Source organism: Hippopotamus amphibius, chromosome 3, assembly GCF_030028045.1.
Source record: "Hippopotamus amphibius kiboko isolate mHipAmp2 chromosome 3, mHipAmp2.hap2, whole genome shotgun sequence".
Taxonomy (NCBI): domain Eukaryota; kingdom Metazoa; phylum Chordata; class Mammalia; order Artiodactyla; family Hippopotamidae; genus Hippopotamus; species Hippopotamus amphibius.
Genome location: NC_080188.1, coordinates 144,543,979 through 144,571,132, shown reverse-complemented (window position 1 = coordinate 144,571,132; position 27,154 = coordinate 144,543,979). Strand labels below are relative to the sequence as shown.

General features: G+C 52.8%; 2 protein-coding genes and 1 pseudogene across 14 annotated transcripts in view; 1 reads left to right on the top strand and 2 right to left on the bottom strand.

Moving 5' to 3' along the window:
- Positions 1-25,919, top strand: part of TMEM63A (transmembrane protein 63A) — a 34,092-nt gene extending 8,173 nt beyond the window's left edge. For 5 of the 9 annotated variants that reach the window (XM_057730125.1, XM_057730127.1, XM_057730128.1 and 2 more), the window contains 21 exons: positions 351-430; positions 2,399-2,462; positions 3,418-3,455; positions 6,579-6,721; positions 7,565-7,616; positions 8,010-8,145; positions 8,912-8,982; positions 11,185-11,265; positions 11,811-11,934; positions 12,019-12,152; positions 13,424-13,561; positions 14,953-15,106; positions 17,375-17,481; positions 17,624-17,710; positions 18,173-18,235; positions 19,208-19,370; positions 20,277-20,382; positions 22,240-22,407; positions 23,189-23,304; positions 23,644-23,706; positions 24,958-25,919. In XM_057730125.1, the coding sequence (XP_057586108.1) occupies positions 351-430; positions 2,399-2,462; positions 3,418-3,455; positions 6,579-6,721; positions 7,565-7,616; positions 8,010-8,145; positions 8,912-8,982; positions 11,185-11,265; positions 11,811-11,934; positions 12,019-12,152; positions 13,424-13,561; positions 14,953-15,106; positions 17,375-17,481; positions 17,624-17,710; positions 18,173-18,235; positions 19,208-19,370; positions 20,277-20,382; positions 22,240-22,407; positions 23,189-23,304; positions 23,644-23,706; positions 24,958-25,125 (2,256 nt within the window). In that variant the 3' untranslated portion in view covers positions 25,126-25,919. Of the gene's footprint in view, positions 1-350; positions 431-2,398; positions 2,463-3,417; positions 3,456-6,555; positions 6,722-7,564; positions 7,617-8,009; positions 8,146-8,911; positions 8,983-11,184; positions 11,266-11,810; positions 11,935-12,018; positions 12,153-13,423; positions 13,562-14,952; positions 15,107-17,374; positions 17,482-17,623; positions 17,711-18,172; positions 18,236-19,207; positions 19,371-20,276; positions 20,383-22,239; positions 22,408-23,188; positions 23,305-23,643; positions 23,707-24,957 lie in introns of those variants that run through there. The other 4 variants (XM_057730129.1, XM_057730130.1, XM_057730133.1 and 1 more) reach the window with 4 other exon arrangements.
- Positions 19,364-22,245, bottom strand: LOC130850520 (60S ribosomal protein L17-like; annotated as a pseudogene).
- Positions 25,920-26,465: 546 nt separating the features above from the next.
- Positions 26,466-27,154, bottom strand: part of EPHX1 (epoxide hydrolase 1) — a 38,283-nt gene continuing 37,594 nt past the window's right edge. For all 5 annotated transcript variants that reach the window (XM_057730134.1, XM_057730137.1, XM_057730138.1 and 2 more), the window contains one exon: positions 26,466-26,962. In XM_057730134.1, coding sequence (XP_057586117.1) covers positions 26,761-26,962 — 202 coding nt within the window. In that variant the 3' untranslated portion in view covers positions 26,466-26,760. The remainder of the gene's footprint in view (positions 26,963-27,154) is intronic.

Below are 27,154 nucleotides of genomic sequence, written 5' to 3'. Positions count from 1 at the left end.
GTGAGGGCCCTCCTGCTCAGGGGCCCCTGCAGGCAGCCCAGGACTGAGGACGGTCACGGCTGTCCATGCTGCCTTGAGAGCAAAGGACAGGACCCGGGTGCTTGACCAGGAGGCCGCCAGGGCAAGCGGTGTCACCGTTGACAGCCTTCGTGGCTTGGGCACAGGGGGCGGGAGCCGGTGTTGGGGGTGAGCACACCACTGAGCCCTTGAGCTGTGTGGCCTTGGGTAGCTCAGTGCCTTCTCTGGCATTTCTAACAGTCTAGGCAGGTGGGCTTTGCCCCTACGACAGTTGTCTCTTCTAATTAGAAGCCATCTAATATACTTTTACTTGGTTTCTTTTCTACTTTTAGTTTTTAATATTGGTATTTTCCATCATAAGAAGAAGATTCTGGGATTATGGCCGCATTGCCCTGGTGTCAGAAGCAGACAGGTAAAATGACTCATCACTTCAAGTGTGTGTGTGTGTGTGTGTGTGTGTGTGTGTGAGAGACAGAGAGGGAGGGAGGGAGAGAGAGACACTGAGATGGGCTTGTGCAGTCCACCAGGCACAGCCTGCGCGTGATGCTGGTGTTAGGCTGTGTTCATTGGTGTGTCTGCCTGCACCAGAAGCTGTTCTCTCGCTCCTCACCACAGACTCGTGAGTTTAGCCTTGGTACCTTCTTTGTGGTGGTGAGAAAACCAAGGCCCACGCACCCAGCTCTCCCTTGGGGCTTGGGGCTGGCGTGGCCATGAGCCTGCTGCTTCAGACTACGGAAGAAATCTAGTTGCCTTAGATACTTAAGGCTTTCATCATCAACTGAGGAGGATGCCAGCTTTCTTTCTTGCCTTCAACATTTTCAAGTGTATCTTTGAGATTAATTAGTTTGGGGCTGGGGATGAGGTGAGGTGGGTTGAGAAGGGCATCAGGACCGTAGGTGAGCCACTCCCGTCCTCTGGGTCGGGGTCGGCCAGGGGCCTTAATCCCCCAGCTTCGAACGCTCTGTTACAGAGCACAGACTGCTTTGGCCAGGACTCACTTTGTTCTACCTCCACCCGGGGCTCTCTGCGCATGTCACCCAAAGAGGGAGAATGAGTTCCAGGTTTGCACAACTGGAATTTCCAGCTCCAGCTGGCTGTCGCTCACCACTCAGAGCTCACTGCAAGATCTTGTGTCAGATGCAGCAATAGGAAGCGAATGGGGAAACAGGGTCTGGCCTGGGCTACCCCGCCCGAGCCTGCCCGGGGGTTACCCAGGCAGGCCCCCACTCTTGCTCCACAGACATCCCCCTCTCTTGCTCCACAGGCAGCTCCTGTGTTGAAATGTGAGGGGCAGGAAGGGCAATGGGGGTGTCTGTAAATGCACCTTCTTTCCCCACAGTCTCCGCTCTGGCGTTTATGAAAGCCCGAGGGTATTAACCTTGGAGTGAGGCGCTGGGGCGTCTTGCTTCAGCTGTGTGCCAGCCTTGGGCTGTTTGGGGGGAAACACCTGGTACATTTTTGGCACATTCACCCCTAGGAGGGCTGAGTACTACAACAGAATAGAACACTTGGAAATCAGAAGACAACCACCCCCCGTGCCCCGGCCCCGGCTTCCATGGCTGTATCATCTTGGTCAGGACCCTGAACTTAAACTTGTTGGATTGTTTCCTCTGGCCCTTTTTTGCCCGTAGGGTTACTGTGAAGGTCAAATGAGGCAGTTCTCTGGAAAGGCTTTGAAAGTTGAGTTTCACCAGGCCTTATGCCATTAGAAGTGGGATGGGGGAGCCGGAAGTAGGAAAACAGAGAGAAGCAAAACTTAGCATATTGCAAACACCTCAAATTCACAGTGCAGGGGCCGTCTTTATGGGTTGCTCAGAAGAAAGGATCTGCCCAAATTAATAAAATGCCCCAGTTCATCAAGTCTAAGATGCACATTTTTGACATTTTCTCATCTATGATATTGGGTGCAGCTTATTATCAATGGTGGTCATAGTTTAATTGACAGTATCCTTTCCTTCTCAGTGGTCCAAAAAAATACCTGTGCCCTTTACAACCAGTGGTGTCTCAGATTTGATAAAATGCAGTATTTATTCCAAGTTTTATTTGCTGCATTGGGAAATATATTGTAAACAGGCAACACTTTGAAGTCACTTTATGTAGAGCAGTCACAGGGCTGAGGTTCAAGGGTGTAGAGCACAGGATGGTCCATTGATGCCCTGATGCCCAGTTATTCATCCCATGTAACATAATTTGACGTCTCACCATACCTTGGAGTGGTTGATGCCCTTGCCTGTGTTTTTCACAGGGTGATTTATATTTTGTCCCAGCCACTGAGGGCTAGTAGCTTTGGTCCTGAGCTCTAAGAGGCAGCAAGATCTAGACATAAGTTTTTAGACCTTTTAAAAGAATGATCTGCCATTTTTCCCTTTTGTGTTTCTAGTGGGTCCAGATTCCGGAGACTGTCGTCATCCTCCTCAGGGCAGCAGGACTTTGAAAGCGAGCTGGTTGGTATTTAAGGGGCATATGCGGTTGTGGCTGGGGCGCAGGGGTTTGCAGGGACGGACAGTAATGAATTGACAAGGAGAGGGCAGTTGTGCTCCTGGTGAGCCGCTAACTCAGTACCCTTGGCCTTGACTGGCGAATGCTGGTGAGAGCTCTTCTCTGCTTTGACAAAGGCACCTGAACTTGGGAAATACCACAGCGAAGATGGCAGCTGGGTGACCCAGGATCTTGAGACCTGGTTGATTCTCAGGCACAGGGATACAACACTTGTCTGTGTTAACATACTTACAGCTTTGTGTGACAGTTAATTATTGACTTGCTTGCTAGCTTATGAGCCAGCTGTGGGCAGGAACCAAGTCTTGTCCAGCTGTGTTTCCCACCTCCTGACACCCAGTAGGTGCTAAGTAACTGTCAAATGAATGGTGAGCAAATATTTGTCTTTCTCAGCTGGGCGATAGTCCACCTGTAAGGGGTATCCAGTTTAAGAGATGCGATGGACACTAAAACCCACGACACCCTGACCCTCTCTAAACCCGGCTCCAGGGAACTGTCCAATGGAGTGGGCTTGTTTCCTCGCTTTTATCCTGCATCTCGTCATCATTTTGAAACAAATAGAAGCCCTTGTCAGCTTCTCCAGAGCAGCCCTGAACTTTCATTAACTCTCGATTCAAGTTTCACCATTTGACCGAGGAGCCTATATAATTCCACAAGTGGTCCAAACTTGAGAGGTTTTCACAAGATTTCCAGGCACGGGCTGCATGTTACAAAGGACTGGGAGCACGCAGACTCTGTCATATTTAGACAAGAGGGTTGCTTGCTGAATTTGGGACAAAAGCACTGTTTTTTTTTTTTAATAAAACAGGAGGTTAGATGGCTGTTTAATGTCAAAGATGATGATTATATCTGACCCTGGAAAACAGAGATTGTTGGAAGCTAATCCCTGTTCTCCGTTTCCAGGGATGCTGCCCCTGGCTGACTGCAATCTTCCGCCTGCAGTGAGTACAGTGCGGGTGGCTGGGGAGTGTCTTTGTTTGGGTGGGTTTGTTTGGGTGTTTGGCCAATCAGCAGGAGAGAGCCAGGATGCCTGATCCTGAGCTGGAGTCGCTTAGATACTTTTCAGTTCAGGCCCAAAGCCGTATGTGGGGGCTGAGAATAAAGGTGACCCAGGCAGCTCCTGTGTAAGCTAATTAAAGCTCATGTTTTGCTTTAGGCAGGAATTATACCTACTTATTATGTAACATTGATATATTTGGATAGAAGCTCTTCTGGGCAGTGTCATATGTCTTTGAATTAGTGAAACGTGGAGAAATAATGATTGCTTAATATAGTCAGCTCATTTGGTTTCGGAACTCGGGCCCCTTGGAGAGAAAAAGGTGATTGGTGATTATAAGCCAGTGAGTCGCCTTGCGTGTGGTGGCAGAGTCAAGATGCGAGTCCCAGCTCTGCTACCTGCAGCTGCGTCCTATCCAATCTGAGAACCAACCGTTGTAGGATACACATTATTTTACACGGCACCAAGAATGAGAAAATGCTTCCTGTTATGCTACAATCAGCTATGATACCGAGGCGCACCCCATTTCAGAGGTGTTGAAATATGAAAAGGACATCTTAGAATTGATGAAATGTGGTAGTTCTAGGATATTGGGTAAGGCCCTCTCTCTAGGCTCCAGTTTCCCCAGCTATAAAAGCAGGCTGAGGATAGCACCTGCTCTTCCTATTTCAGACACATTCTTACGTGTGAGCGTGTTAGCCACAGTCGAGGTTGGGGAGAGCTGTTCCTGGGGGAACCGGCAGGAGGCAGTTTGTGTAGAAGAAACTGGTGAGCTCTGGTCTGGAGCAGGAAGAAACAGGAGGAGAGGTTTCTGGGAGGGAGGAGGGGATGGGTGGAGAGGTGGATTTGCCAGCCTTGCCCTTCCCTGTCCACTCCAAAATGACGTCAGCGTTTCCTCCTGGTGTTGGAAGGAAAATATACTCTGTGCAAAAAGTCCATCACATACAGAAAAGAATCCGTAGGAAGAAATTGTAAGTCACCCCTACCCCTGCCACTGAAAGATGCCCTCGGCATGTTTCCTCTGCTCTACCGCACTCCGTGGCACTGCTGGTTGGGACTCAAGCCTTCCCTCCCACCGGGCTGTGGCCCCCAATCGCTGCCTGGATCGGGTGGGGCCAGACCAGAAGCTTTGACTCACCATCCTCATGGTAACCAGCAAAGGCTGTTAACAGTTTGCACTGTAGTCCACACCCTCTGGTTCCATCATTCCGTGTCCCCTTCTAGCCCTCTCCCTGTGGACCTCACTTCTCATCGAGGGGGTCCGTTCCCACACAGCTGTGTGCTCCGCTTTGTCGCTTTCATGCTGTATCAGACAATTTTCCATTTCAACTCCTTCTGTTGTTTCTCTTCTCTGCTTGCCACAGAAAGGACTGCCCTTTGACTTTTTTAAGGCTGCAATTAAATTTTTTTTTTGGGGGGTACACCAGGTTCAATCAACTGTTTTTATACACATATCCCCATATTCCCTCCCTTCCCTGACGCCCCCCCCTCGAGTCCCCCCCACCCTCCCTGCCCCAGTCCTCTAAGGCATCTTCCATCCTCGAGTTGGACTCCCTTTGTTATACAACAACTTCCCACTGACTATTTTACAGTTGGTAGTATATATATGTCTGTGCTACTCTCTCGCTTCGTCTCAGTTTCCCCTTCACCCCCCGCCCCCTCCCATACCTCGAGTTCTCCAGTCCATTCTCTGTATCTGCTTCCTTGTTCTTGTCACTGAGTTCATCAGTACCAATGCAATTAAATTTTAATAAGCTGCTTACGCCCAGTGTTACAACTGACATTTAAAGAGGCTTCTCAGTTTCCTTCTGAATTGCCTTTCCCCAGCAAGACAGGGAAATCAGAGGTGTGTCTCAAGAATTGTTGATGAAAATCGCTCACTTACTGGTTTTAATCTTCACCAGTATTTGTTTAGTGAGCACGTGTTGTGACAAAGCCATATGCATGTGGGTAGCTTATTGGAAGTAAAAACGGTGCCATCAGTTGAAAGCTTTGTCCTCTGGGTTAGCAGTAAAACGGAGGGACACGAGTACGTGTACTGCGAGCATCCGCCTGGCTCCAGGTACAGCCTCGGGCCTGGATCCTCACTGCCCCCTGTGCGCCTGCTGAGTGACCAGCTAGCTAGCGGGTAGCAGCCTCCCCGTGTTAGGTCCCAGCCTCAGGTGGGTCCGATGACCCTCTCTGGAGGCAGCTGAGCTGGATTCTGGCTGGCTGGCTGGCTGGCTGCAGAGCCCACAGGCCACACCTTTCAGACCCGCCTTTTGATGCTGCAGCCCTTGCTTCCCTGAGCTCTGTCTTCCCAGTGCAGTGCTCTCCCGGTTTTCTGGAAGAGGACCCTCAGGGTACCTCCCTGTCAGGAGAGTGGGAAAGCCGGAGACCCTCCTTCTCCTTCTGTAGCATGGAAGTCTGGCTGTCAAAACCAGAATTTCCTGGATCCCCAAATGACCTGGAGCCTCCAGATGCAGCCCTGAGGGTGGAACAGGTCACCTGTTCCCCTGCCCCCCCGCCCCCCCCCCCCCCACCTCCCAGGGACACAGGAAGGAGGCAGGGCTGGCAGGATGGACTGAGCCTTGGAATGTTTAAAGCAGTGGCTCCACCTCTGTCTCCCAGTTTCCCTGAGGGGAGATGGGAGAAAGGGTGGGTGCGGTGAGTCTGGACACACACAGCTTCGCTCAGGAGATTCCCAGCAGCCCTCTTGTCAGTGGCTTTGCTTGTTCATAGATGCAGGGAAGGGCTGAGGGATAATGGTATTTACACACAGACGTGGGCACAGATGTTTCTAGAGACATAAAGTGGAGTGGTAGGAGGTTTCTTTGTCCAGGAGTATGGGGTAGGGGCTGAGAGGCAGGCTCTGGAGTTCACATCCTAGCTCTGCTATTATAGGCCGGGTGATGGTAGAAGTTAATGTGTTTTTTCTGTACCTGTTTCCTCATATGTAACAAAATGGAGATCAAATTGGGACCTACCTCACGGGACGGTCATAGGATTGAATGAGGTCATCCACGCAAGGCCCCAAGGGCCCGGCCGGTACTGCTATTCATTAGGCTTCCATGTGTGTCTTGGCCAGTGATGACCAGATCCTGGAGTGGTGTGGGGAGGACGCCATCCACTACCTGTCCTTCCAGAGACACATCATCTTCCTGCTGGTGGTGGTCAGCTTCTTGTCGCTGTGCGTCATCCTGCCCGTCAACCTCTCGGGGGACTTGCTGGGTAAGGACTCCTCCTCTTGCCTGAGTTGGGCTGGGCAGAGCAGCGGCCCTGGGGAAGGGGCCTCATTGTGGTGGATCAGAACTCCAGGATTCATCCTCAAATTCAGGTGCAAGAAGGTCTCAGGGAGACTTTTTTTTTTTAAAGAGCTTTTATTGAGATACAGTTAACATACAATAAACTGCATATATTTAGAGTGTACAGTTTGGTATCCCAATCTTCAGGGAGACTTTCTGAACTTCTGCATTTGATTAAAGATCTGGAGGAGAATCCGCCCCTGGGCCCATAGCTGGGGCCCCTAATATCTAAGTAGGAGGAAAACCCCTAGCTTTGTAAGATCAGGGGCTTTCAGAGTGTGTTTTCTAGTTTCCTGCCCCCACTTGCATCCGGAGGCCACAATTACTGGATCCAGATGTTTGTGATGCTCAAAGCGAAAATCAGAGCGTGGAATCCCATTTCCCAGCATTGCAGGAATCCAGCGTCCAAAACACCACCACGAATCCGCTTCTTATGCCCAGTGATTCTCAACCTTGGTTTTGGGAACAGCTTAGGATGTTTCTAGATTTCTCAAGGAAGGCCACAAGAATCTGAAAGCAAGATGAATTCAAATTTTGACTTTACTTACATGGTAGGTTTAGAAATTGTCAGGAGAGTCTTGGAGTAAAGCAGAGGCCTTGGTTGGTGTAGCGCTGAAAAGACTGGACGGTCATCACTGCCCCCTGACTGGTCCGGGCATCTAATGCTCCTCCTCCTTAGAGCTCCACAAACCCAGGCTGGTGTTGCCCCCCCCCCCCCCTCCACTTCCCTAGAGTGACCCTGGAACTGAGTATCTGTGCTTCTCTGCAGACAAAGACCCTTACAGCTTTGGGAGGACGACAATCGCAAACCTACAGACTGAGTGAGTACCAGGTGGGAGGCCGTGAGGGCACTCATGGGTGAGACCAAGGAGAGGCCAGATTCTTGAGCCTGCGGTAGGCCAGAGGTAGTCCAAAGCGAGCGAGTGAATGTCTGAGAGCCTCTTTGCTGCTGGTGCCTGTTGCTGGGCGATGGGTGTGGACACACACCAGGCTGCTGTTGTTCTGCAGGGGGTTTTAGGAAACATGGAGGGCCCCGTGGGGCTGGGGTTCATTTGTTAGCCAAGTGCCCTCTCTAAAGGGGTACTGGCCACGCGACACCTGTTAGAGGAATCTGCTGTGATGAAGCCTTTGGCCCTCAGCTCAGTACCATGAGGGTAATCAAGCCCAGCCCTTGCACCCCCAGCCCCTGCCTGGGAGCCCAGCCCTGATGGCAGGTGGTGTCATCTTCCCCCCCGCCCCAGCAACAACCTCCTTTGGCTGCACACCGTCTTCGCTGTCCTTTACCTCATCCTCACCGTGGGCTTCATGCGGCACCACACCCAGTCCATCAAGTACAAAGAGGAGAACCTGGTGAGTAAGTTGGGGCGGGGAGTGCTGTGCACGTGCGGGCAGGGTCTCAGGTGGGAGCTGGAGAGGAGTGGCACCCGGCTTACTCCCCAGCACCGTGATGGCAGTGAGCAGAAGCAGGGGCCTCAGGCTTGCGCATGTGTGCTCAAAATTGGCATTTAAAGATTTTTTCTGATACGTTGTTTTAGGATTTGGCTGTTTCCCCCCATTTTGCCGACCAGCCTTTTGTGGGGTTTGGGCTTGTACTGATTCTAAGTAACTTCCGAGAAGTTTGAATTGAGAGCAGCTCCCTCTCTCTTTGCAACCCATAACTTGGTGGTGGGGAGAGGGAGTTTCTATTACTTGGTTCCAGGCTTGGGTCCTCCTCTGATCCGCTGTGGGACCTCATTTGAGTCACTTCCCCTCTCTGGTTTCTTTCTCAGTCTCTTGTCATGCAAAGGAGGCTCATAGAAATTGCTTTGGAAATGGTTTTTTTTTGGCCATGGTGCTTGGCATGTGGAATCTTAGTTCCCCCACCAGGGATTGAACCCATGCCCGCTGCAGTGGAAGCACAGAGCCCTAACCACTGGACAGACAGGGAAGTCCCTGGAAATGTATTGTTGCCTGCCTAGAAGAAGATGCTATGTAAATAGCAGACTTCAAGGCTCTGTCAGGTCAGGAAGGCGAGCCTGAGTCCCCCTTTTTTTCCTTGGGGAGGTTTGAACAGGGTGTCTCCCTGGCAGACTGGCTTGCCCTGGTGACTTTTTTCCGTGCTGTGTTTCTCTGGCAGGTGAGGCGGACCCTGTTCATCACAGGACTCCCCAGAGAAGCCAGGAAGGAGACTGTGGAGAGCCACTTCCGGTGAGCAGGGCCACTTCCGCTGGGGGGGAAGGGGGCGAACCCCCCCTGGGCAGGACAGGCACCTTAGATGAACACTCTGTCTTCCACTTGGGCACCCACAGGAACCCTAGAAGGACGTGGCCCAACTGCAGAGCCTCGGATGTGGCCATGGGCAGGCTCTGCTGGGGTTGCGAGGGCCTGGGCTGGGGTGGCACGTCCTCTGCCAGCAGCCATGCTGCCCACATGACCGCAGCAGCCAGAGTACAGGCCAGGGGGTAGGGGCAGGGAAACATCTTGAAAGCTCATGGGAAAAGAAAATAATTCATAGAAACCACCCCACCCCCCGAAAAAAAAAAAAGTAAAAAGAAAGGGATTCACCCTGGGCTTCTCAGCATCAGCTTGCAGAGTAAGAGATGCCCAAGAGACAGCAGTCTCTGAGGGGAGGGCCCTGGGCCCCGCTGCGCATCTTGCGTTTCCTTCTTCTGCTCGGCACACGTCTCTTGAGTGAGCACTGAGTGTCTGGAGCCCTGTCCTCGCAGAGCTCACTAACCACTCTACCAGCAGAACCTGCTTCCCAGCAGCCTCCTCTGAGCACTGCACCAGGGGTTCCTGCAGGTGGAGGCTGGAGGAAGGGCTTTCCTGCGAGAAGAAGACTGCGTGCACGGTGCCGTGAATGCAGGGCATCGCATGGAGCATCAGGAAACGGGGTGCTGGGGGGAGAGCAGGCCTGGAAGGCTCCCAGGACCCTGGGCTGCAGGGCTTGAGCCGGGACTGGGGAGCTGAGGTTTCCGTCTGTGCTCATTCCTCATCAGCAGTCATTAATGTGTAGCGTGGATTAGGGGTTGGCTATGGCTTACTTCGCACTATTTATGAAGAACACTTGCTAAGCAGATTATTAGTATAAACAGAACTGTAAAATGAATGTTTAAAACTGATTGACTGACCTCTGTTTCAGAAACTCTAAGTATTTTAGAAAAAATTTGTTAAGCTCTTTATTGGAATATAATTGCTTTACACTCTTGTAAGAAATTTTTTTAACATAAACACTGGATGCTGGAATCATTTTTCTCTATTCCTTGAAACAGCTCCCCAAAGTTGCCTGTTAGGCAACATGTGGAAACAGTAGCTCCACTTAATGTATTACCTTAACGAGAAAAACAAAGTCCTCTCATTCCCATTACAAACACTGAAGCACCCTTTCTCCTGTTTTAGGAGGCCCCTTTAGTGAACGCTGCTGCAGTGCACGGGGAATGATGTGTGAATCTGCCTTGCAGCAGGGAGGCTTCCACCACTGTTCTCTTCCTCAGAGCTCGTATTGGGACCTGAAATTGTCCTACTGACATGTCTGTGGGCTGTGTCTCTATCTCTCACTAAAATGTGAACTTATCCAGGCTCCATCCCAGTGCCTGGCATGTAGCAGGTGGGGGTTTACATGGTTGCAGGATGCCCAGGAGTTGTGCATGTGATTTTGCACATATGGTAAGGGAGCATCATATGGAGGGTGCAGGCATGGGCCCTGGAGCTGGGCTGCCTGAATTCACTTCCTGGCTCAGACACTCACTAGCTGTGTGATCTTGGACACGTGTCATTTTACTTCTCTGACGCTTGTTTTCCTCATCTGTAAAATGGGGACAAAAACACTCACAGGTTATGGTGAGGATCAAATAAGTTAATGCTCTAACAGTGCCTGACCAAGAATAAGTATACATACAGCATACTTACAGTATTTTACTATGATTGTTAGTGCATGTGTAGACATTTACTGGGCTGAGGGTCCTTTGCTTTCATTAGACCTAAAAGGTCTGTGATCTTCAAAAGGGTCACAAACTGAATAGGGTTTCAGTGATGGTCCAAGGTAGATATAACCTAGAGGAAATAATAAATTTATTCCTTTGCATGGTGGAGGAGGTAATAAATAGTGTTCTGTTTCTCTTTCTTCAGGAGAAGTGCTAACTGATTTGAAGCCAAGTAGATATCAACTTGTTAGTTTCGGGCAGTTACGTTCATGCTATTACATGCGGTCCTATCACAAAGGACCCCTTTGTAATGTATTTCAAAATTTCCCCCTTTGGTAAAGGACAAAGAGGAAAGAGATCTCTGCCGGCATATAAATGAGCAGTATAATTCGTCTGCTACCCTTAAAGTCTTGGGGGTCTCCCCTGTCAGGGTGTGGGTTCTCTTTTCTAATGGCCTTTTTTTGCCTCCGACCCGCCCTGAACACAGGGACGCATATCCCACGTGTGAAGTGGTGGAGGTCCAGCTGTGCTACAACGTGGCCAAGCTGATTTACCTGTGCAAGGAGAGGTAAGGGAAGGCTGGCAGGGTGGGTGGGTGGGCCAGCGTGGGTTAAGCTGGCCTGCAGCTTTCTTTCTTTCTATCTTTTTAATATTTAAATATTTATTTATTTATTTATTTATTTAATTGGCTTTGTTGGGTCTTCATTGCAGTGTGTGGGCTTTCTGTAGTTGTGGAGAGTGGAGGCTACTCTTCATTGCAGTGCACAGGCTTATTGGGGTGGCTTCTCTTGTTGTGGAGCATGGGCTCTAGGCGTGCGGGCTTCAGTAGTTGTGGCACGTGGGCTCAATACTTGTGGCTCGTGGGTTCAGTACTTGTGGCTCATGGGTTCTATAGCGCGTGGCCTGCAGCTTTCTCAGCACTTCCCTGTGAGATGCCCACCTTCCTTCCTTGCTGGTCTCGGATTCCCCAGCGAGGAAGGGAGGAGGATGGCTCTGCTCCTTTCTTGTTTAGAAAGCTAGTGGTGACCAGTGGTTGATGGTGGGTGTGGGGACGGTGAGTCACCCCACAGGGTGTGGGGACTGTGAATCTGAAGTTTGTCCCTCCTGCTGCAGAAAAAAGACTGAGAAGAGCCTGAGCTATTACACAAACCTGCAGGTGAAGACAGGCCAGCGGACCCTCATCAACCCCAAGCCCTGCGGCCAGTTCTGCTGCTGTGAAGTGCAGGGGTGTGAGTGGGTGAGGGCCCACACCCTACCAGGAGCCTGGGCACTGGGCCCCCAGACACACGCACGTCATCACAAGGGATGTGTCCTCTGGTAGGAAGATGCTGTCTCCTACTACACGCGCATGAAGGACCAGCTGATGGAGAGAATTGCAGAGGAGCAATGCAGGGTCCAGGACCAGCCCCTGGGAATGGCCTTCATCACCTTCCAGGAGAAGTCCATGGCCACCTAGTGAGTGTGGGCATGTTCCTTGTCTGCTCTCCCTCTTGGATAGAGATGGTGCTGGTGACCTGCCATTGCTGGGAGTTGTTTGTAGCATTTCCATCTCCTTCTCTGGGTGTGGATGGCGTGGGGGTCAGTCACCCACACTCACTCCCTTGGTGAGCCGAGCCTGTGTTTGTGTGACCGCTGGGCACGGGTGATTCTAGCTGAGCTCCTCTCCAGTTAATGTGGCCTTACCCCACTGCCGGGCTCTCACCAGCTGCCCAGAGCCCCATTGCCTCCATGGCCTGGCATTGTGCCAGTGGGATGGATGCCACCCTCCTTCATATATCTGCTCTAGAACCACAGATCCTCCTTCTGTGCGTGGCCTTCCCATCTCCCTACAAATGCACCGCTGTGGGGGAACACCCAGGGCACTCCAGGATGCTCAATGCTGCCGAGAGCCTGGCCCAGGGGAGTGGGTTTTCATAGTGCACCTTGGCATGGGCTCCAGTTCCTAAAACGCTCATATGCCTGGGATCTCTGTGTCATCGTGCCTTGGGGGCAGCAGGGGATGGGGCCGGGAGAAGGATGCCGAAAGGAAGTGGCCCAGCAGATTCTCCTTCCCCTTCCTTCCCTGCCTCAGGCATCGTGAATCCTGGGAATAGATTCCTGGATGTGCCCTGCAGACCCTGAAGTGAGGCTGGGGTGGGGACGAGGCCAGTGGAAAGAGGAAGAGTGTTCTGAGACATGAGTAGGGGGGCTGGTGGGTTCTTTGTGGGAGACTAAAGGGGGAAAGAATGGTGAGGGTGGAGGTGGGAGTCCTAGGCAGTGGCATCTTGGGGTCATAGGTAACGAAGTCTGTTGCTGCTGTGGGGCCTGGGAAGAGGTGAGGGAGTGAACAGGTGAGGCCCCAGGCCCGGAAGCAGGATGCAGCTGGAGTCCAGCTTCATGGGCAGGGTGGGAGAGGGACCACAAAGAGGAGCCCTGTGCTGGGGCAACGGGAACAGCATGGGAGTTGGAGTCAGATGGGTTGCAAAACCTCACATGGAGAGCCTCGGTTTCCTCCTGTGTAAAATAGGAACAGTAATCCCTGGTTTGCAGGGTTGTCCTGAGGATTAAACAAAACTCTGCATATATTGTGCTAAGAATGGCATCTCTTTCATAGCATTAATTATAATCTAATAATAAAGCAAAGCCCGGTGCCACGGGGCTCCCACTCTCGCATGGTCCTGTTTGCCACCTGTGTTTGTGGTACCCTGAGGGGTCTGGACCCTGGCCATTCCTGCGTTTCCTGGCAGCATCCTGAAGGACTTCAATGCCTGCAAGTGTCAGGGCCTTCAGTGCAAAGGTGAGCCGCAGCCATCCTCCCACAGCAGAGAGCTCTGCATCTCCAAGTGGACGGTCACCTTCGCCGCTTACCCGGAGGACATCTGCTGGTGAGCCCCCAGGCCAGGAAGCGGTGGGAAAGAGGCCTGGGCGCCTGCAGGGCGGCCCGAGTCACCTGGAAGCACAGGTGTGACCTGGCCCTCAGGGAGACATGCACACTCTCCTGCGTGCCTCTGGGCCAGGGGTGGGGGGTGTGATGGGCAGGCGTGTCCACACCCAGGGCTTCACGGCACTGTTTCTCCCTGGCACGGGCGGTGTCTAGTAGGACTGTAATGGGAGCCGTGTACGTGATTTTGTTTCCTTTTAGCCGAGTTAAAAAAGTAAAAGAAACTGGGGAATTCCCTGGTGGCCTGGTGATTAGGAGTCCAGGCTTTCACTGCGTGGCCCAGGTTCAATCCCTGGTTGGGGAATTGAGATCCTGCAAGCTGCATGGCATGTCCAAAAAAAGGTCTAAAAAAAAGAGAAAAGTAAAGGAAACTGTTAAAGTTAACTTTAATAAGAATTCTCCCTATTATCTAAAATATTATCATTTCAACATGTAATCAATTTTTAAAAATGGAGATGTTTTGCAGTCTCCTTTTCCTATGTAGTAGTCTTCGAAATCCAGCATGTAGGTGCCGCTTCTGGCTCTGCTCAGAGCAGCCACGTTTCAACACTCCGTAGCCACCTGTAGCTCCAGGCTGCTGTGTCAGACAGTTCAGCCTTGGGTTAGCGCGTGCTGGCCCCTCTAGCCTGGGGCACAAGCTGGCGAGCTGAGCTGTGTCCCCTGGAGCCTTAAGCACGATGCCGGGGGTGAGGACAGCCCAGCAGAGGCCCCAGCATGGCTTATGGTTCAGCCTGGCCGCAGTCCCTGGTCCACAGCAAGCTTTGGGCACTCATCTCTCCCGGGCTGTACTTCAGCCCCTGGCCGTTCTACTCTTTGGTTCACTGAGCTTTCTCAGCTTGGGACTGGTTTGTTGGTCTGCTCTTGGTGGGGGTGAGAAACCAGGGCAGGCTCCAGCGGGGCCTTTAGCCTTTGTCCCCTGCCTCCCTCCTCCTCACACCCCAACTCCTGGCCCCACTGGGAGTCATGTGTCTTTAGTGTGTCTGAGAAATGCCAGGTTGGAGCCTTGTTTGGTCCGCTTGGGGGCTCATGGCGTCTCTTTGGATAGGTTTTGGCCCCCATGCGCTAGCTGGGGAGCCATGTTAGCAGCAAATAACCCATCTTCCCTCTAAGCTCATAGGGACCCCAAATTTGACCTTCCTATAGCTGAAGGTCAGTGCAGGACCCTTGCCTGTGCTCCCAAGGTCAAGATAAGCCCTCAGCCAGAGCCCTCGGTCTAGTCTCTTCCCTTGTCTCAATTTGACCTTCTGACCCACCTAAGCCGTGGGCACTGTAGGTGTCACAGGTGGGCAGAGCCTGAGAGGTAAGCCTCCAGGGCTGGTGTCCTCCCCTCTGCAGGAAGAACCTCTCTATCCAGGGCCTCCGCTGGTGGTTCCAATGGCTGGGCATCAACTTCACTCTCTCCTTGGGGCTGTTTTTCCTGACCACACCCTCCATCATCCTGTCCACCATGGACAAGTTCAATGTCACCAGACCCATCCACGCGCTGAATGTGAGTGACCATTCTGCAGGGCCTCTCCCAAGAGGGCACAGTGGGTGGGGGAGGAATGAGCCACGGGTCGTGGGGGCCACTGAACCAGGAGGCCGTGTCACTTGGCTCATGTGCTTTTAAGCCCTGAGCAGGCATGTCCACATTTACTTACAGTGTGTTTGTAGTAACGTTATGTATATACATACGTGTATATACTAGATGTGTACATGTATGTATACGTATCTGTGTATATGTGTTACTATAAAGACATACGGTGGAATCAGTCTAAATGTTCTACAGTAGGGGTGATTTGAGTTGAGAGAGGTATATTCAGTCTGATAGAGTGTTAAGCAGCCATTAAAAAATTGTACAGACTTTGTGGCAGACGTGGGGGGTTTACGATGAAAGCAGAATATAACGTTATCTCTGAGCGGGGGTTGTACTGATGTGCCAGTGACGTGTGTGCGTGACGGCTGCTGCGGGGAGTGGGAAGCACAGAAGGATAAGTGCTTCGCTGACCGGGGTGGCAGGATCATGAATCATTTTTTTACAAATATATTGCAGTTTCTGATAATCCTGTGGTAAAGTTACTTATTTTAGATAGGTAATGAATGATTTTTAAAAATCTTAGATGAATTGATAACAGCTAAACACTCCCTAAAATGGCATATACGTGATTTCCCATAATTGGCTTTGCTGAAATATCAGCCTATGTCTTTTTTTCAGTTCCGCTTGGCATTTGCTTAATCATACTCTGGGAAAGCATAGCGGGCTGGGGGGCCTGAGGGCCTGGGCCTCACGCTGCCATTCCCTAGCTGATGAATTCTGGGACTTGGTTTTTCCTCTAAAAACTGGTTTTTCCTCTACAACACTCTGCCATGTTATACTTACTCATGGGGCTGCTGTGATGAGCAAATGAACGAATGTGCGGTGGAGGCTCCATCTGACTCAGCAGATGATAAAAAATACATAAGTTTTGTTTAGATTTAAAGCATGTAAATGTTCATTCCTTTATTAGTCTTTTTTAAAATTAATTAATTAATTAAATTGGCTGTGTTGGGCCATTTTTGCTGTGCACGGGCTTTCTTTGGTTGTCGTGAGTGGGGGCTACTCTTCATTGTGGTGCGCGGGCTCCTCATTGCCGTGGCTTCTCTTGTAGTGGAGCACGGGCTCTAGGCGCGTGGGCTTCAGTAGTTGCAGCACATGGGCTCAGTAGTTGTGGCGCACGGGCTTAGTTGCTCCACAGCATGTGGGATCTTCCTGGAGCGGGGATCGAACCCGTGTCCCCTGCATTGGCAGGCAGATTCTTAACCACTGTGCCACCTAGGAAGCCCCCTTTATTAGTCTCTTGATGTATGGTCAAGGCCTGTTCTTTTGAGGAAGGATCTGCTGCTTAGAATTCCCCTTTGTCTATTTTACATAAAACCCACCCTTCTTTCATTGTTTGTGATTCTAGTTTTGGTTTCTTACAGTCAAGCAAGAACTTAAAGATACTTGCAAAGCCATAGAAAGTATAGCACTCTCCTGGATTTCACTTCCCTTGGTCTTTTCCAGTTACTTTACTCTCATCTAATTCAGCAGCATTTTTGAAAAATCGGCCTTTATCATGTCGTTCCAATGTATCCAACTTAGTTTTCAAAGAAATCTCTCTATTGCTGTGCTTATTTTATCAAAGAAGGTCATAAGTTAATCGAACCATGTAATTGCAGGAACAAGTACAGCAGGCGTGGATGGGAACAGACATGAAGCAGCTCTGGGAAGCTACGACTGGGCCAGTGGAGCTGGGTGGGCAGGCAGCTGGGGAGGGGCCCTGGCTCTCAGTGCTCTGTCTTCCTTTGGCATCCGTTGTTGGCTTTCTGTAGGGAACGGAGGAAGTTATTTATCTGGTCAGTAAGACAAGTGGAGTTCAGTTGTAAGTGACGTTGTTTTCCTCGCTCTAAAGAGGGGACTTCCCTGGTGGTCCAGTGGTTAAGACTCCACCCTTCTACGGCAGGGGGTGCAGGTTTGACCCCTGGTTGGGGAACTAAGATCCCACATGCTGTGTAGTGTGGCCAAAAGATTTTAAAAAATAAAAAAAAAATTAAAAAAATAAAGAGCTATAGAAATGTTAGGTACTGTTATCGTCTCTTCAGCCAACATTATGGAATATCTACCCTGTACCAGGTACAGCGTTGGTTCTGGGGGACAAAAATGACCAAAACCCCAGACATCACTGAGTCGCCATGCCAACAGGTCATGGCCCAAAGCCCCTGGGGCTCACAGCTCTCTCTGCTGTGGACTGTCTTCTAGGACCCCATCATCAGCCAGTTCTTCCCAACCCTCCTCCTGTGGTCCTTCTCGGCCCTGCTCCCCACCATCGTTTACTACTCTACGCTGCTGGAGTCTCACTGGACCAAGTGAGTTCCCCGGGACTCGCCCCTGAGGCGGGTGTCTCTGACGTGCCCTCCCCACCAGGGCAACGGGCACACAGCAGGGGCCTTACTGGGTTCACCCGGTGCCTCGGAGGGACTGTGAGGGCTCACCTCTGACGTCCTGCAGGTCAGGAGAAAACCGGATCATGATGACCAAGGTCTACATATTCTTGATCTTCATGGTGCTGATTCTGCCCTCCCTGGGCCTCACCAGGTACACACATTACCACCTCCTGCTCCAAATTCAGAACCAGGGTCGTGTCCGAGAACACTGTCCTCAAGGAAATGCACATGGTTTGGGAGTGGATGCAAATTTAACGGCATTTAAACCTGTCACACGCACGTGGAGTGCAATTGGCCTGGCCCACTGACTCTCCCAGAGATACCATCTTTCTGCCTTAAAAAAAAAGAAAGCTTGAAAATGAAACTTATCATGGACCTTCCACTTAGGGAGAGGGTCTAATCATGGCTTTGGTTATTCTGAGGAAGGAAGTTTCTGTGAAAGCAGGCCCTGATAAGTTATGGTGTAATAAGTAGCATCTTAAGAGAACAAATGTGGAACTTGGGATTTGGCCCTTTTTTTTTTTTTAAAGCAGAAAGCAGAAAAAAGTGAAAACATCTAGTAATCACATGGAGTGTTGGAAATAAGTTCTTATGGGATTCGTTTTTCTTTCAGTTTGGATTTTTTCTTCCGGTGGCTCTTTGATAAAACTTTCTCAGAGGCCTCTGTCAGGTTGGAGTAAGTATCAACCACGTTGAGTTTTGGAGCCATGTCCTGGGTAAATGGCCCCCAGGGGCTTGGGCTGGGGTTGGGGCTGCAGTGGGGGAGGGTACTCTGTGTCTCAGGGCCCGTGGCCTCCCCACCACTCCTACAGGCTCCTAGCTGGGCTGCACTGTGGGAACTGACCCACTTTGTGCTACGTGTGCAAAAATGTGGTTACTCTTTTAGGTTAAAACTTAATTCGTGGCAGTCTCATTCATTCTTTGAAACTTACTTAACTGAGAACAGAACCACCTGGGGAGAAGGAACTGCTGGGTCTCAGTGGTGCCAGGGAAGAGGGGGAAGGAGAATAATAATTAACACAGCAACCAGAATGACTGTCTGGTCCAGAGTTATTTTTGCTAGGAGAGAGGAATTAAACTTATCTCTAATGTGTGTCCTTGTTAGTATTTTCAGCTTGTACCACAGCCACTTAATAGTCATACCTGTTATTTAAGAAGATGCTATGCTAAATGCTTTATCCTCTTTTTCATTTAATCTTTACAACAAGCTATGAGACAGAAATTTTGACTATTTCCATTTTACAGATGAGGAGACTGAGGCCCAGAGATGTTGAAGGAAAAAAATGCTATGCAGCTAGTTAAGAGACGGGGCCCTCTCCTCCCCAGCCCCTATTATACTATACTTTAGGTCCTAATATAGGCCCTAAGGTTCAAGATAGACTTTTCCAAAGCACTGTTCATAGGGAAGCCAGGCCGTGCCTATCTGAAAGGAGAGAGTGAATTGTCTTAAGTGGGTTCTCGCTGGGTAGACTGAGGACTTGGGAGCTGGCAGCCCCAGACAGACACACCCATACCCAACCAGCTCGGGTCTAGGTTGACAGTGACTTCCAGATGGTCACATCCACGGTGCGTTTTCAGTCCCGCCTCTGCCCGGCCACGGGCCCCTCTCCCACTCGGGGCACTCAGCGCACACCCCGTGGTTCCCCAGGTGCGTCTTCCTGCCCGACCAGGGTGCCTTCTTTGTGAACTATGTCATCGCTTCGGCCTTCATTGGCAGCGGCATGGAGCTGCTGCGGCTGCCCGGCCTCATCCTCTACACCTTCCGCATGGTCGTGGCCAAGACCGCGGCCGACCGCAAGAACGTCAAGCAGGTACAGGGGGTGGGGGTGGGCACTGCTTTCCTCCCAGAGCCTCCCTGCCGCCTGCGTTTACCCAGCCTCCTGCTAAGTGCCAGACACTCTGCTCAGGGCCTCAGCCCCAGCCTAGGGCCCCGCCGCAGGGAGTAGAGGCGTGAGGAGCCTGCGTGAAGGTGGGCTGGCTAGGTCATCCTCCACTCTGACTCGGGCAGAGGAGAGAGTAGGGATTTTTGCATTTTAAGCGGTCTGATCGCGCGCGCGCACACACACACACGCATATACCTGCGATCACTGCATTCCTTTCCTGTGGGCCTTCATTCACATAAGTTTTTAGATTACCTCAGAGGTCAAAGGCATTTTGGGCGGGTGGCATTTGTCCCAAGATTCTCTAAATTCGGTATGTGGGGTTCTCTTTGATTCTTTGCCATTGTGGGAACCGTAAGAGGAGAAGCCCTGCGTCTTGCCCTTTAGTCCTCAGAGCCCGCTGTGAGATGGGTGCTACTGGAGCCTGCTTTGTAGGCGCACAGACTAAGCCGCAGGGAGGTCAAGCGCTTGGCCCAGGACACATGGCTGGAAGGGGTGGAGCTAATGTTGCATCTGACAAAGTCTGCGGAGGATGATTCCGCAGTCAGATGCACCCCGTCTGCCCTTTGGGGGCTCACGGGCCTGTTGGGTAGACATGATTAGAACGAGAGAAACACTACAAACACAGGAGGCATTGTGCCTTGCCAGGGCTGGGTTTGAGCTAAGTGAAGCTGGAGGAGACCTGTGGAGGGACAGAAGGGGCCCTGAGAGGTGAGGGGCGCTCTGAGTCTCCCAGGGTCCTCCCCCACTGTGCTCTTCCCGACCACCTGGGGTGCGTGGAGGGAGGTGCGGGGGGCCCAAACCCCTAACGAAGCTCCTTATCGCCTCCCCTCCCAGAACCAGGCCTTCGAGTACGAGTTTGGAGCCATGTATGCGTGGATGCTGTGTGTCTTCACCGTCATCATGGCCTACAGCATCACCTGCCCCATCATTGTGCCGTTCGGTGCGTAGCCCTGAGGCCGGTCCTGGGGCAGGTGGGTGGCGATTCTGCTGAGGACCCCCGGATAGCCATCCCCAGGGCTCACGGAGCCCCGCAAACAGAGGAGGGCCAGTTGTAGCCGCGAGGACCACAGGCTGCCAAGGAGCCACGGGTGACACCAAGTTTAATTTCACTTCTCGTGGATTCCCCTGCTGGCCTTGCAAACTGCGAGCTCTCTTAGTACCCCTCCTGGTCTGAGTGCCTCTGCCGGCTGAGGCTTCACTCTCGGACAATGCAGGCAGCACTGGGGAGGCTCTCGCGCTTGTGTCTCACTCTGGCAGCTGTGTCACTCTCCACGTGGATGATCACACTTAATTCTCTCACAATCCTGCAAGGCAGGTCTTGTTTCTGACCCCCCCCCCTTTTTTTTTGCTTTTGCATTTGCATTTATTTTTTGTGGCATTTATTCCCGGGCCATAAGTTTCTGTTTCTTCAGTTTCTTCTGGGATATCTTTTTCTTCTGTACAACCTCCTCTTCTGGTTTAAGAACAATCTGTTTTTTCTCAGTAAGGATCATCTCAGTGTGGCAGGGAGAGCTCATGTATGGGTTAATCCGACCATGAGCTCTGTAAATCCTTCGCCGCATCTTGGGGGCTTTGTTCACCTGGATGTGCTCAATGACCAGAGAATCTACATCTAAGCCCTTAAGTTCAGCATTACTCTCTGCATTTTTGAGCATGTGCAGTAAAAATTGAGCACTCTTTTTGGGCCACCGACCCTGTGTCCAGCCCCACTGTTTGGCCTGGGCACACCTACCAACTCCACCATTGTAATGACAGAATGGCACACATTGTTTAAGTGACATCCTTCAGATACTTGATGGCTTTTTGGATATGCATACCCTTAATGGCCTGGGCAGTTTCATGCGTGTTCGTAAAGTGAACGCGAAGAATTGAACCTCTTGACTTGCATGATTTTGTGGGGTTTTCTGGGTCAAGTGAATAGTGAACCATTTTTAGAGGTCACCTCAGACCGCTTCGCGGAAAAGGCTCTGACCCCTTTTCACAGATGAAGCACTTAATGCTTTGTTAGTGAGGAGTAGAGCCCGGATTTGAACTTAGGACTGTTTGACTTAGAAGGTCAAGGTCTTGCAATGAAAAGACAACATCGGGAGCTGGCAGACAAATGGAAGACTCTGGAAGGAAACAGAACACCCAGGAGGTTGTTGGCAGTGATAGCTGAGGTTTAGGGAGAGGAGGAAGTTTTAGTTTTCCCTGTATACGCTCTTGTACTATTTTAAAGGTCTACAGTAGTATTACTCTCTCAAAACAAACAAAACAACTTTTTTAAAGAACCCAACATAATAGAAAAGGCAGCACGCCCCCGCCTTCTTTGCATCCCTGGGTGTAGACCCTTGGGTGTGTGTGGACAGTGATGCAGGGGCTCAGCTTGGGTGGGAGAAGGAGAGGCGAGTGGGAGCACTGAGGGATAAGGGGAGGGGGGCTCAACGTGGGAGGAGGTTGAGGCCAGGCATCTGGGTGTAAAATCGCCTCTCTCCCCAAAATGGTCCTAGGATTTCAGTGCTCCATGGGGAGAGAAGCACAGACACCTCTACTCCATGGGGTCAGAAAGAGGCTAGGAGGGGGCACGTGGAAGTGGGGGGAGGAGAGAGGGGGAGAGGTGGGTGGGAGAGAGAGAGGGAGGGAAAAGGAGAGAGAGGGGAGGAGAAGGAACAGCAGCAGCCAGGAGATGCACGGATGCACGTAGCCCAGCAGCAGCCCCGCCCCAGCTCCCTGCGCAAATAGCCGCCTCCAGGAGGAAGGGGGCAGAGCAGCCCTTGTGGCCCAGCCGGGTGTCCAGCTCACAGCCCTGGCTCCGCAGGCCTCATCTACATCCTGCTCAAGCACATGGTCGACCGGCACAACCTCTACTTCGCCTACCTCCCAGCCAAGCTGGAGAAGAGGATCCACTTCGCGGCTGTGAACCAGGCCTTGGCCGCTCCCATCCTGTGCCTCTTCTGGCTCTACTTCTTCTCCTTCCTGCGCCTGGGTGAGGGGCCCTTCTGACCAGGGCGGGAGTGGAGGGCAGGAGACCACACCCAGCCTCACATTCCCGCATCCACACCGGTCAGTCAAATCTCTCACTGCTTTGAGAGCATCAACTCGGTGTCCGATCAGAAGGTGGTACCACCTGCCCTCTTAGCGCAGTAGGCAGCACGTCAGTCTCATAATCAGAAGGTGGTACCCCAAGGGTGAGGGTTGATTGGGTTCCGCACTGACAACCCAGTTCCAAGCTATCCTGAGGTCAGGTGTAACCTGGTGAAGGAGAGGTTGATTGCCCCAGACAGCCGTACAGAGAAGGTGGTCCTTTTACCAGCTGTAAAAGGGGCTGAAACAGAGGAGGAGGGAGGCTGGTCCGCACTGCTCTTTGTGGGTACGGATGGGCCCAGGTCCTCACACTTCACGGGGTGGAGGAGGTGGGGGCATGCAGGAGGGAAAACAGCCATTCTTGGGAAAAAAGGAAAAGGCAGAAGAGATTGTGACTCTGCCCAGGGCACTGGAGACCAGAGGGAACCAACCCAGCAAGGCAGCTGGCAACTTGCCATGGACTCGGTGCCCCTGTACCTGAAATCTGACCAGCGATAACGCCCGCTGTTCAGTGGGTCACTCTGTGTGCTCCTGCCTGTGAAGACACCGCCCCAGCTGCTGGAGATGGTGGGAAGGGGGGGTGATGCCTTCTCTTGATTTTTGGCCTGAGGGCGAAGCCCCTCACAGTTCCCGCACCAGGTGTGACCTGCCCCCCGCCAAGGCTGGCATCCCTTTGCCCCCAGGTCTGAAGGCTCCCCTCACGCTGTTCACCTTCCTGGTGCTGCTGCTCACTATCCTGGTCTGCCTGGCCTACACCTGCTTTGGATGCTTCAGGCACCTCAGCCCTCTGAGCTACAAGGTAAAGGGCCCCTCCCCCACCGCTGCCCAGCCAGGGCCTGGGAGGAGAGGATGGTGGGTTCATTCTCCATCCCTCCTGCAGCTCTTCCCGTATCAACAGATCAGCAGCCCTCTCCAGATTGTATCTATCCCCGGGGAAGGCGTGGGTAGCTGGGTGTGATGTGTAGCTTCCCTTCCCTGCTCCCTGGGCTTCCCCCACCATCCTCTCTTGGGCTGCCGCTGGGAGCTTTGTGCCAGCTGGTACTATTATTCTGGGTGTTAATAGTCCGTTTGTTTAGAGGGTGTTGGTTCAGGAAGATCGGTTTTGTTTATCACGGCAAGTTTTTGATGTTATCTGCAGACAGAAGAATCGGCAAATGACGAGGGAAGTGAGGCAAGGGCCCACGCGCCTCCACCGTTCACAGTAAGTACGGTTCTTAGCCAAGCACGGAGCACCTGCAACGGCCCCAACCAGATGGGCCCTGCAAACCTGCTTTGATCCTCTCGTTAAGACAGAAGTCCCTTGATCACGGTTTCTGAATGGATGTCATTTGAGAAGGAATCCCTGGTCCCTCCGGATGTTTTCTTTTGCGTGTGTGAAGCCACACCCATCACTGGGGAGAGAGTTAGTTTTGCCATGATGTGCACCCATCCCCCTTGGTTTCAGTTGCCTGCTTACTTTCCTTCTCTGCATACGTAATGCTTGGTGAGCTTGGGCCTTTAGGGAAGCCATAGCGCAAGACCCTGTGGTTTGATGAAGCCTTATCAGAGCATTTTGCCAGCACCTGCCTGGGTGAGGTCCTCTGCTTGGCAGCAAGAGGGTGTCACACTAACTCCCCTCTGAATTCAACAAAGGAACATTGCATCTGCTTTGGAGGAGGGCACAGTGTTAGAAAGACACCAGGACTCCTTTCCTTCCTGGTTCTCACTGCTTCCGGCCTCCAGGGTCCCGCTCCTAGGGTGGGGCTGGGAAGGAGGAAATGGAGCCACAGGCTCCCAGAGCTGTGACCAGCGGCCTGACAGGCAGGGCTAGTACAGAGCCCATCTAGATCAGCAGCAGCGTTCTTTCCAGTGGCTCCCTCCCAGGTGTCAGGCACTCTTATCAGTGTCTGTCCTTGGACCAGCCCCAGAGAAGGTTTCGGGAAGATTCATTACCCGGAGACACAGCTGTGACTATGCCTGCCCGACAGGGCAGGTAGGTGGACGATGCAAACCCCTCCCCCTCAGCCTGGGTCAGGGTCGGCCGCTGGAGTCTGGGATTGAGAGGTAACAACCTACACAGATGCGGTCCGCTGCTCAGAAGTCCCACTGATGGCATTCTAAGCCTGTCCTGTGTAGACGGACCTGTGTCCTTTCCTACATAAAGGGAGAAATTCATCTAGCATCAGGTGCCAGGAAAAGTTTTGTTTCCTCTGAGGAATTGGTGTGTGTGCTTTCTTCTCTATGACCATGAGAATTGTGTGACTGTGTTTTCTGATTTGCACTGGCTGTAAGGAAAATCTGCAGTTGGCATATTTTAGGTCCTGATGTCCTAGGTTGTGTTATTTCTTTATGTGTCCTTTAGGAGCATTCTGTGTGTCTGCCTGCTGGAGGGAGGCGGGGCAGTAGGGGAGGAACGGGGTGTGGCGTCTCATGCCCACCCCACGCAAGCACTAACACCCCCATTTGTTGGCAGCCCTACGTGCCCCGGATTCTGAACAGCTTGTCCTCGGAGAAAACAGCCCTGTCCCCGCAGCAGCAGCAGACCTACGGCACCATCCACAACATCAGTGGGACTGTCCCGGGGGAATGCCTGGAGCAGAGCCCTGCAGACAGCGTGGTGGCCACCTACCAGGAGGCCTGAAGGCTGGGGAGCTGCTGGGCCGGTCCAGACTGGGGGAGTCGGGAGAGGAAGAGACACAGGTGGAGAAGCGGCTTGACTCTGACCTCAACCAAGTTCAGGACTTCTTTCCACCCATTTTAAGCACAACAGCTCTAAAAAGATGGAAGCAGAAAGGGGCTCTGGCCGTTGGCCGAGAGGGAAGGGCGGGACTGCCGTCAGGTGGTGGTCTTTTCCATTCCCAGCAGCAGTAAGGGGAGCACGCACAGCTCTGGACTCTCTCCTGCTTGCTTGAGGCTGTTTACTTCCAAGCCCCCCTTCTGCATAAGTGTCCTGCTGTGTGGCTGGGATGATGCCCGTGATGACTTTTAGCAGGATCATGCGTTGACACTGCGTCCCTCCACCCCATCAGTGCGATGACTGTATGCAGTAAGAGGGGCATGTGCCGTGTGGAAGACCTTCTCCCTCTGAGCACGCAGACGCTGCCCTCCCCGCCACCTCCGGGCACACACACAGCTGATGATCAAAGAGCCTGCAGCGGCCGCAGGCCTGCGATGGGTTCCAGAGGATAGTCCAGGTCCATCCCAGCTTCCCCCTCTGGGTATCAGGCCCTTCACACCCCAGCCCTGCCCCCCCCCCGGAGTGAGCTGCAGGGAGCAGGCTGGGAGCGGGCCAGTGCTGGGCTGCAGCAGGCTCCTGCACACTCCTGCCATGGCTCTGTTTTCCTGTCACATTGCCAGTGACACGGTGGCTGGGTCAGGGTCACCGCAGCCGGCAGGGACAGTGAGCACCACTAATAAAGGGCCCATGCAGCCAGACTGGTGATATCTCTCACCTCTTCAGGGCCCAGGGCGTGGGGCTCAATCTCCAGTCCTTGACTCCGTCTGTTCCCTCCAAAGGGAACAGTGCTCAGGGCCTCCTTGAAGCCAAGGGGGAACTATGGCCACAGGAGGAGGGGCGCAGTCTCTCGCTTTTTCTCTCCCCACGGAATCCCGCAGCTGGGACGCCCCTGTGGGCACTTCCTGGAGAAGCTGCCCCCCTGCTGCCTCCAGGGGGTGCCAGAGGCACAAGCCAGCATGATGGGCGCTGCTGGCCGGAGCTGGGAGGCTGCCCCCATCTCCGCAGAGGCGAGGCAAGGCGGGCGGGTCCCCAGCAGTCACTCAGCCTTACTGCCTAGGCCCTGAGCTGCCTGGGGTGGGCACCTGGATGGGTAGAGCCGCCTCCTGCCTCTCCCAGCGGCGGCGGAGCGGGACTCCCCCTACCCATCCCCCTGCCCAGTGCAGATGGCAGACCCGGCAGCTCTGCTGGAAGGGGCACTCCACGTGGGGCCAGGGCTCCGCATGTCACTTGTTTCAGCCACGCTTAGAAGGAAAATCATTTATCATCAGAGCCAAGTTGCTTAACAAAGCGTGTGGAGAGTGTGCGTGCAGGGGTGAGCACGGGGTCCCGGCACGGGCAGGGGACGGGAGCAAACGCGTTCCTGGGAAAAGGGGCGACTCCACCGACGGAGGACTGGGAGGGGGCCTCCCTGCCAGCCCCACGTCTCCTGGGAGCTGGGCTGGGAGGCGGGGCTTCCGGGTGAAAGGGCGGGCGTCAGGAGCAGGTCTGCCAGGCCAGGGCAGGGGCTGCCTGTGAGGTGACAGCCAGTCCCCGCCGGGGTCACTGCCGCTCCAGCAGCCCCACGAACTTGCAGATGTCCTGCGCCAGCAGCTCTGGCTCCTCAAAGGCGGCAAAGTGGCCCCCACGGGGCATGTAGGAATACGAGGTGAGTTTCGGGTACTTGGACTTCACCCACTTTTCGGGGAAGTGTATTAACTCATAAGGGAAGGCAGCAAAGGCCGTGGGCACGTAGACCTTCATCCTGGAGGAGACGGAGATCCCGCTGAGGGGAAGCTGGGGCCGGGCCCCTCACTGCCCCGCAGCAGGGGTTCAGGGCGCTGGGGGTTCAGCGCGCTCACCCACACGGCGCCGTAACAGGACAGACCCAGGGGTTTAACCACCCACCTCAGTTCCGGCCCTCTTTGGGACCCTCTTTTCTGGAAGGGCCGCCCAA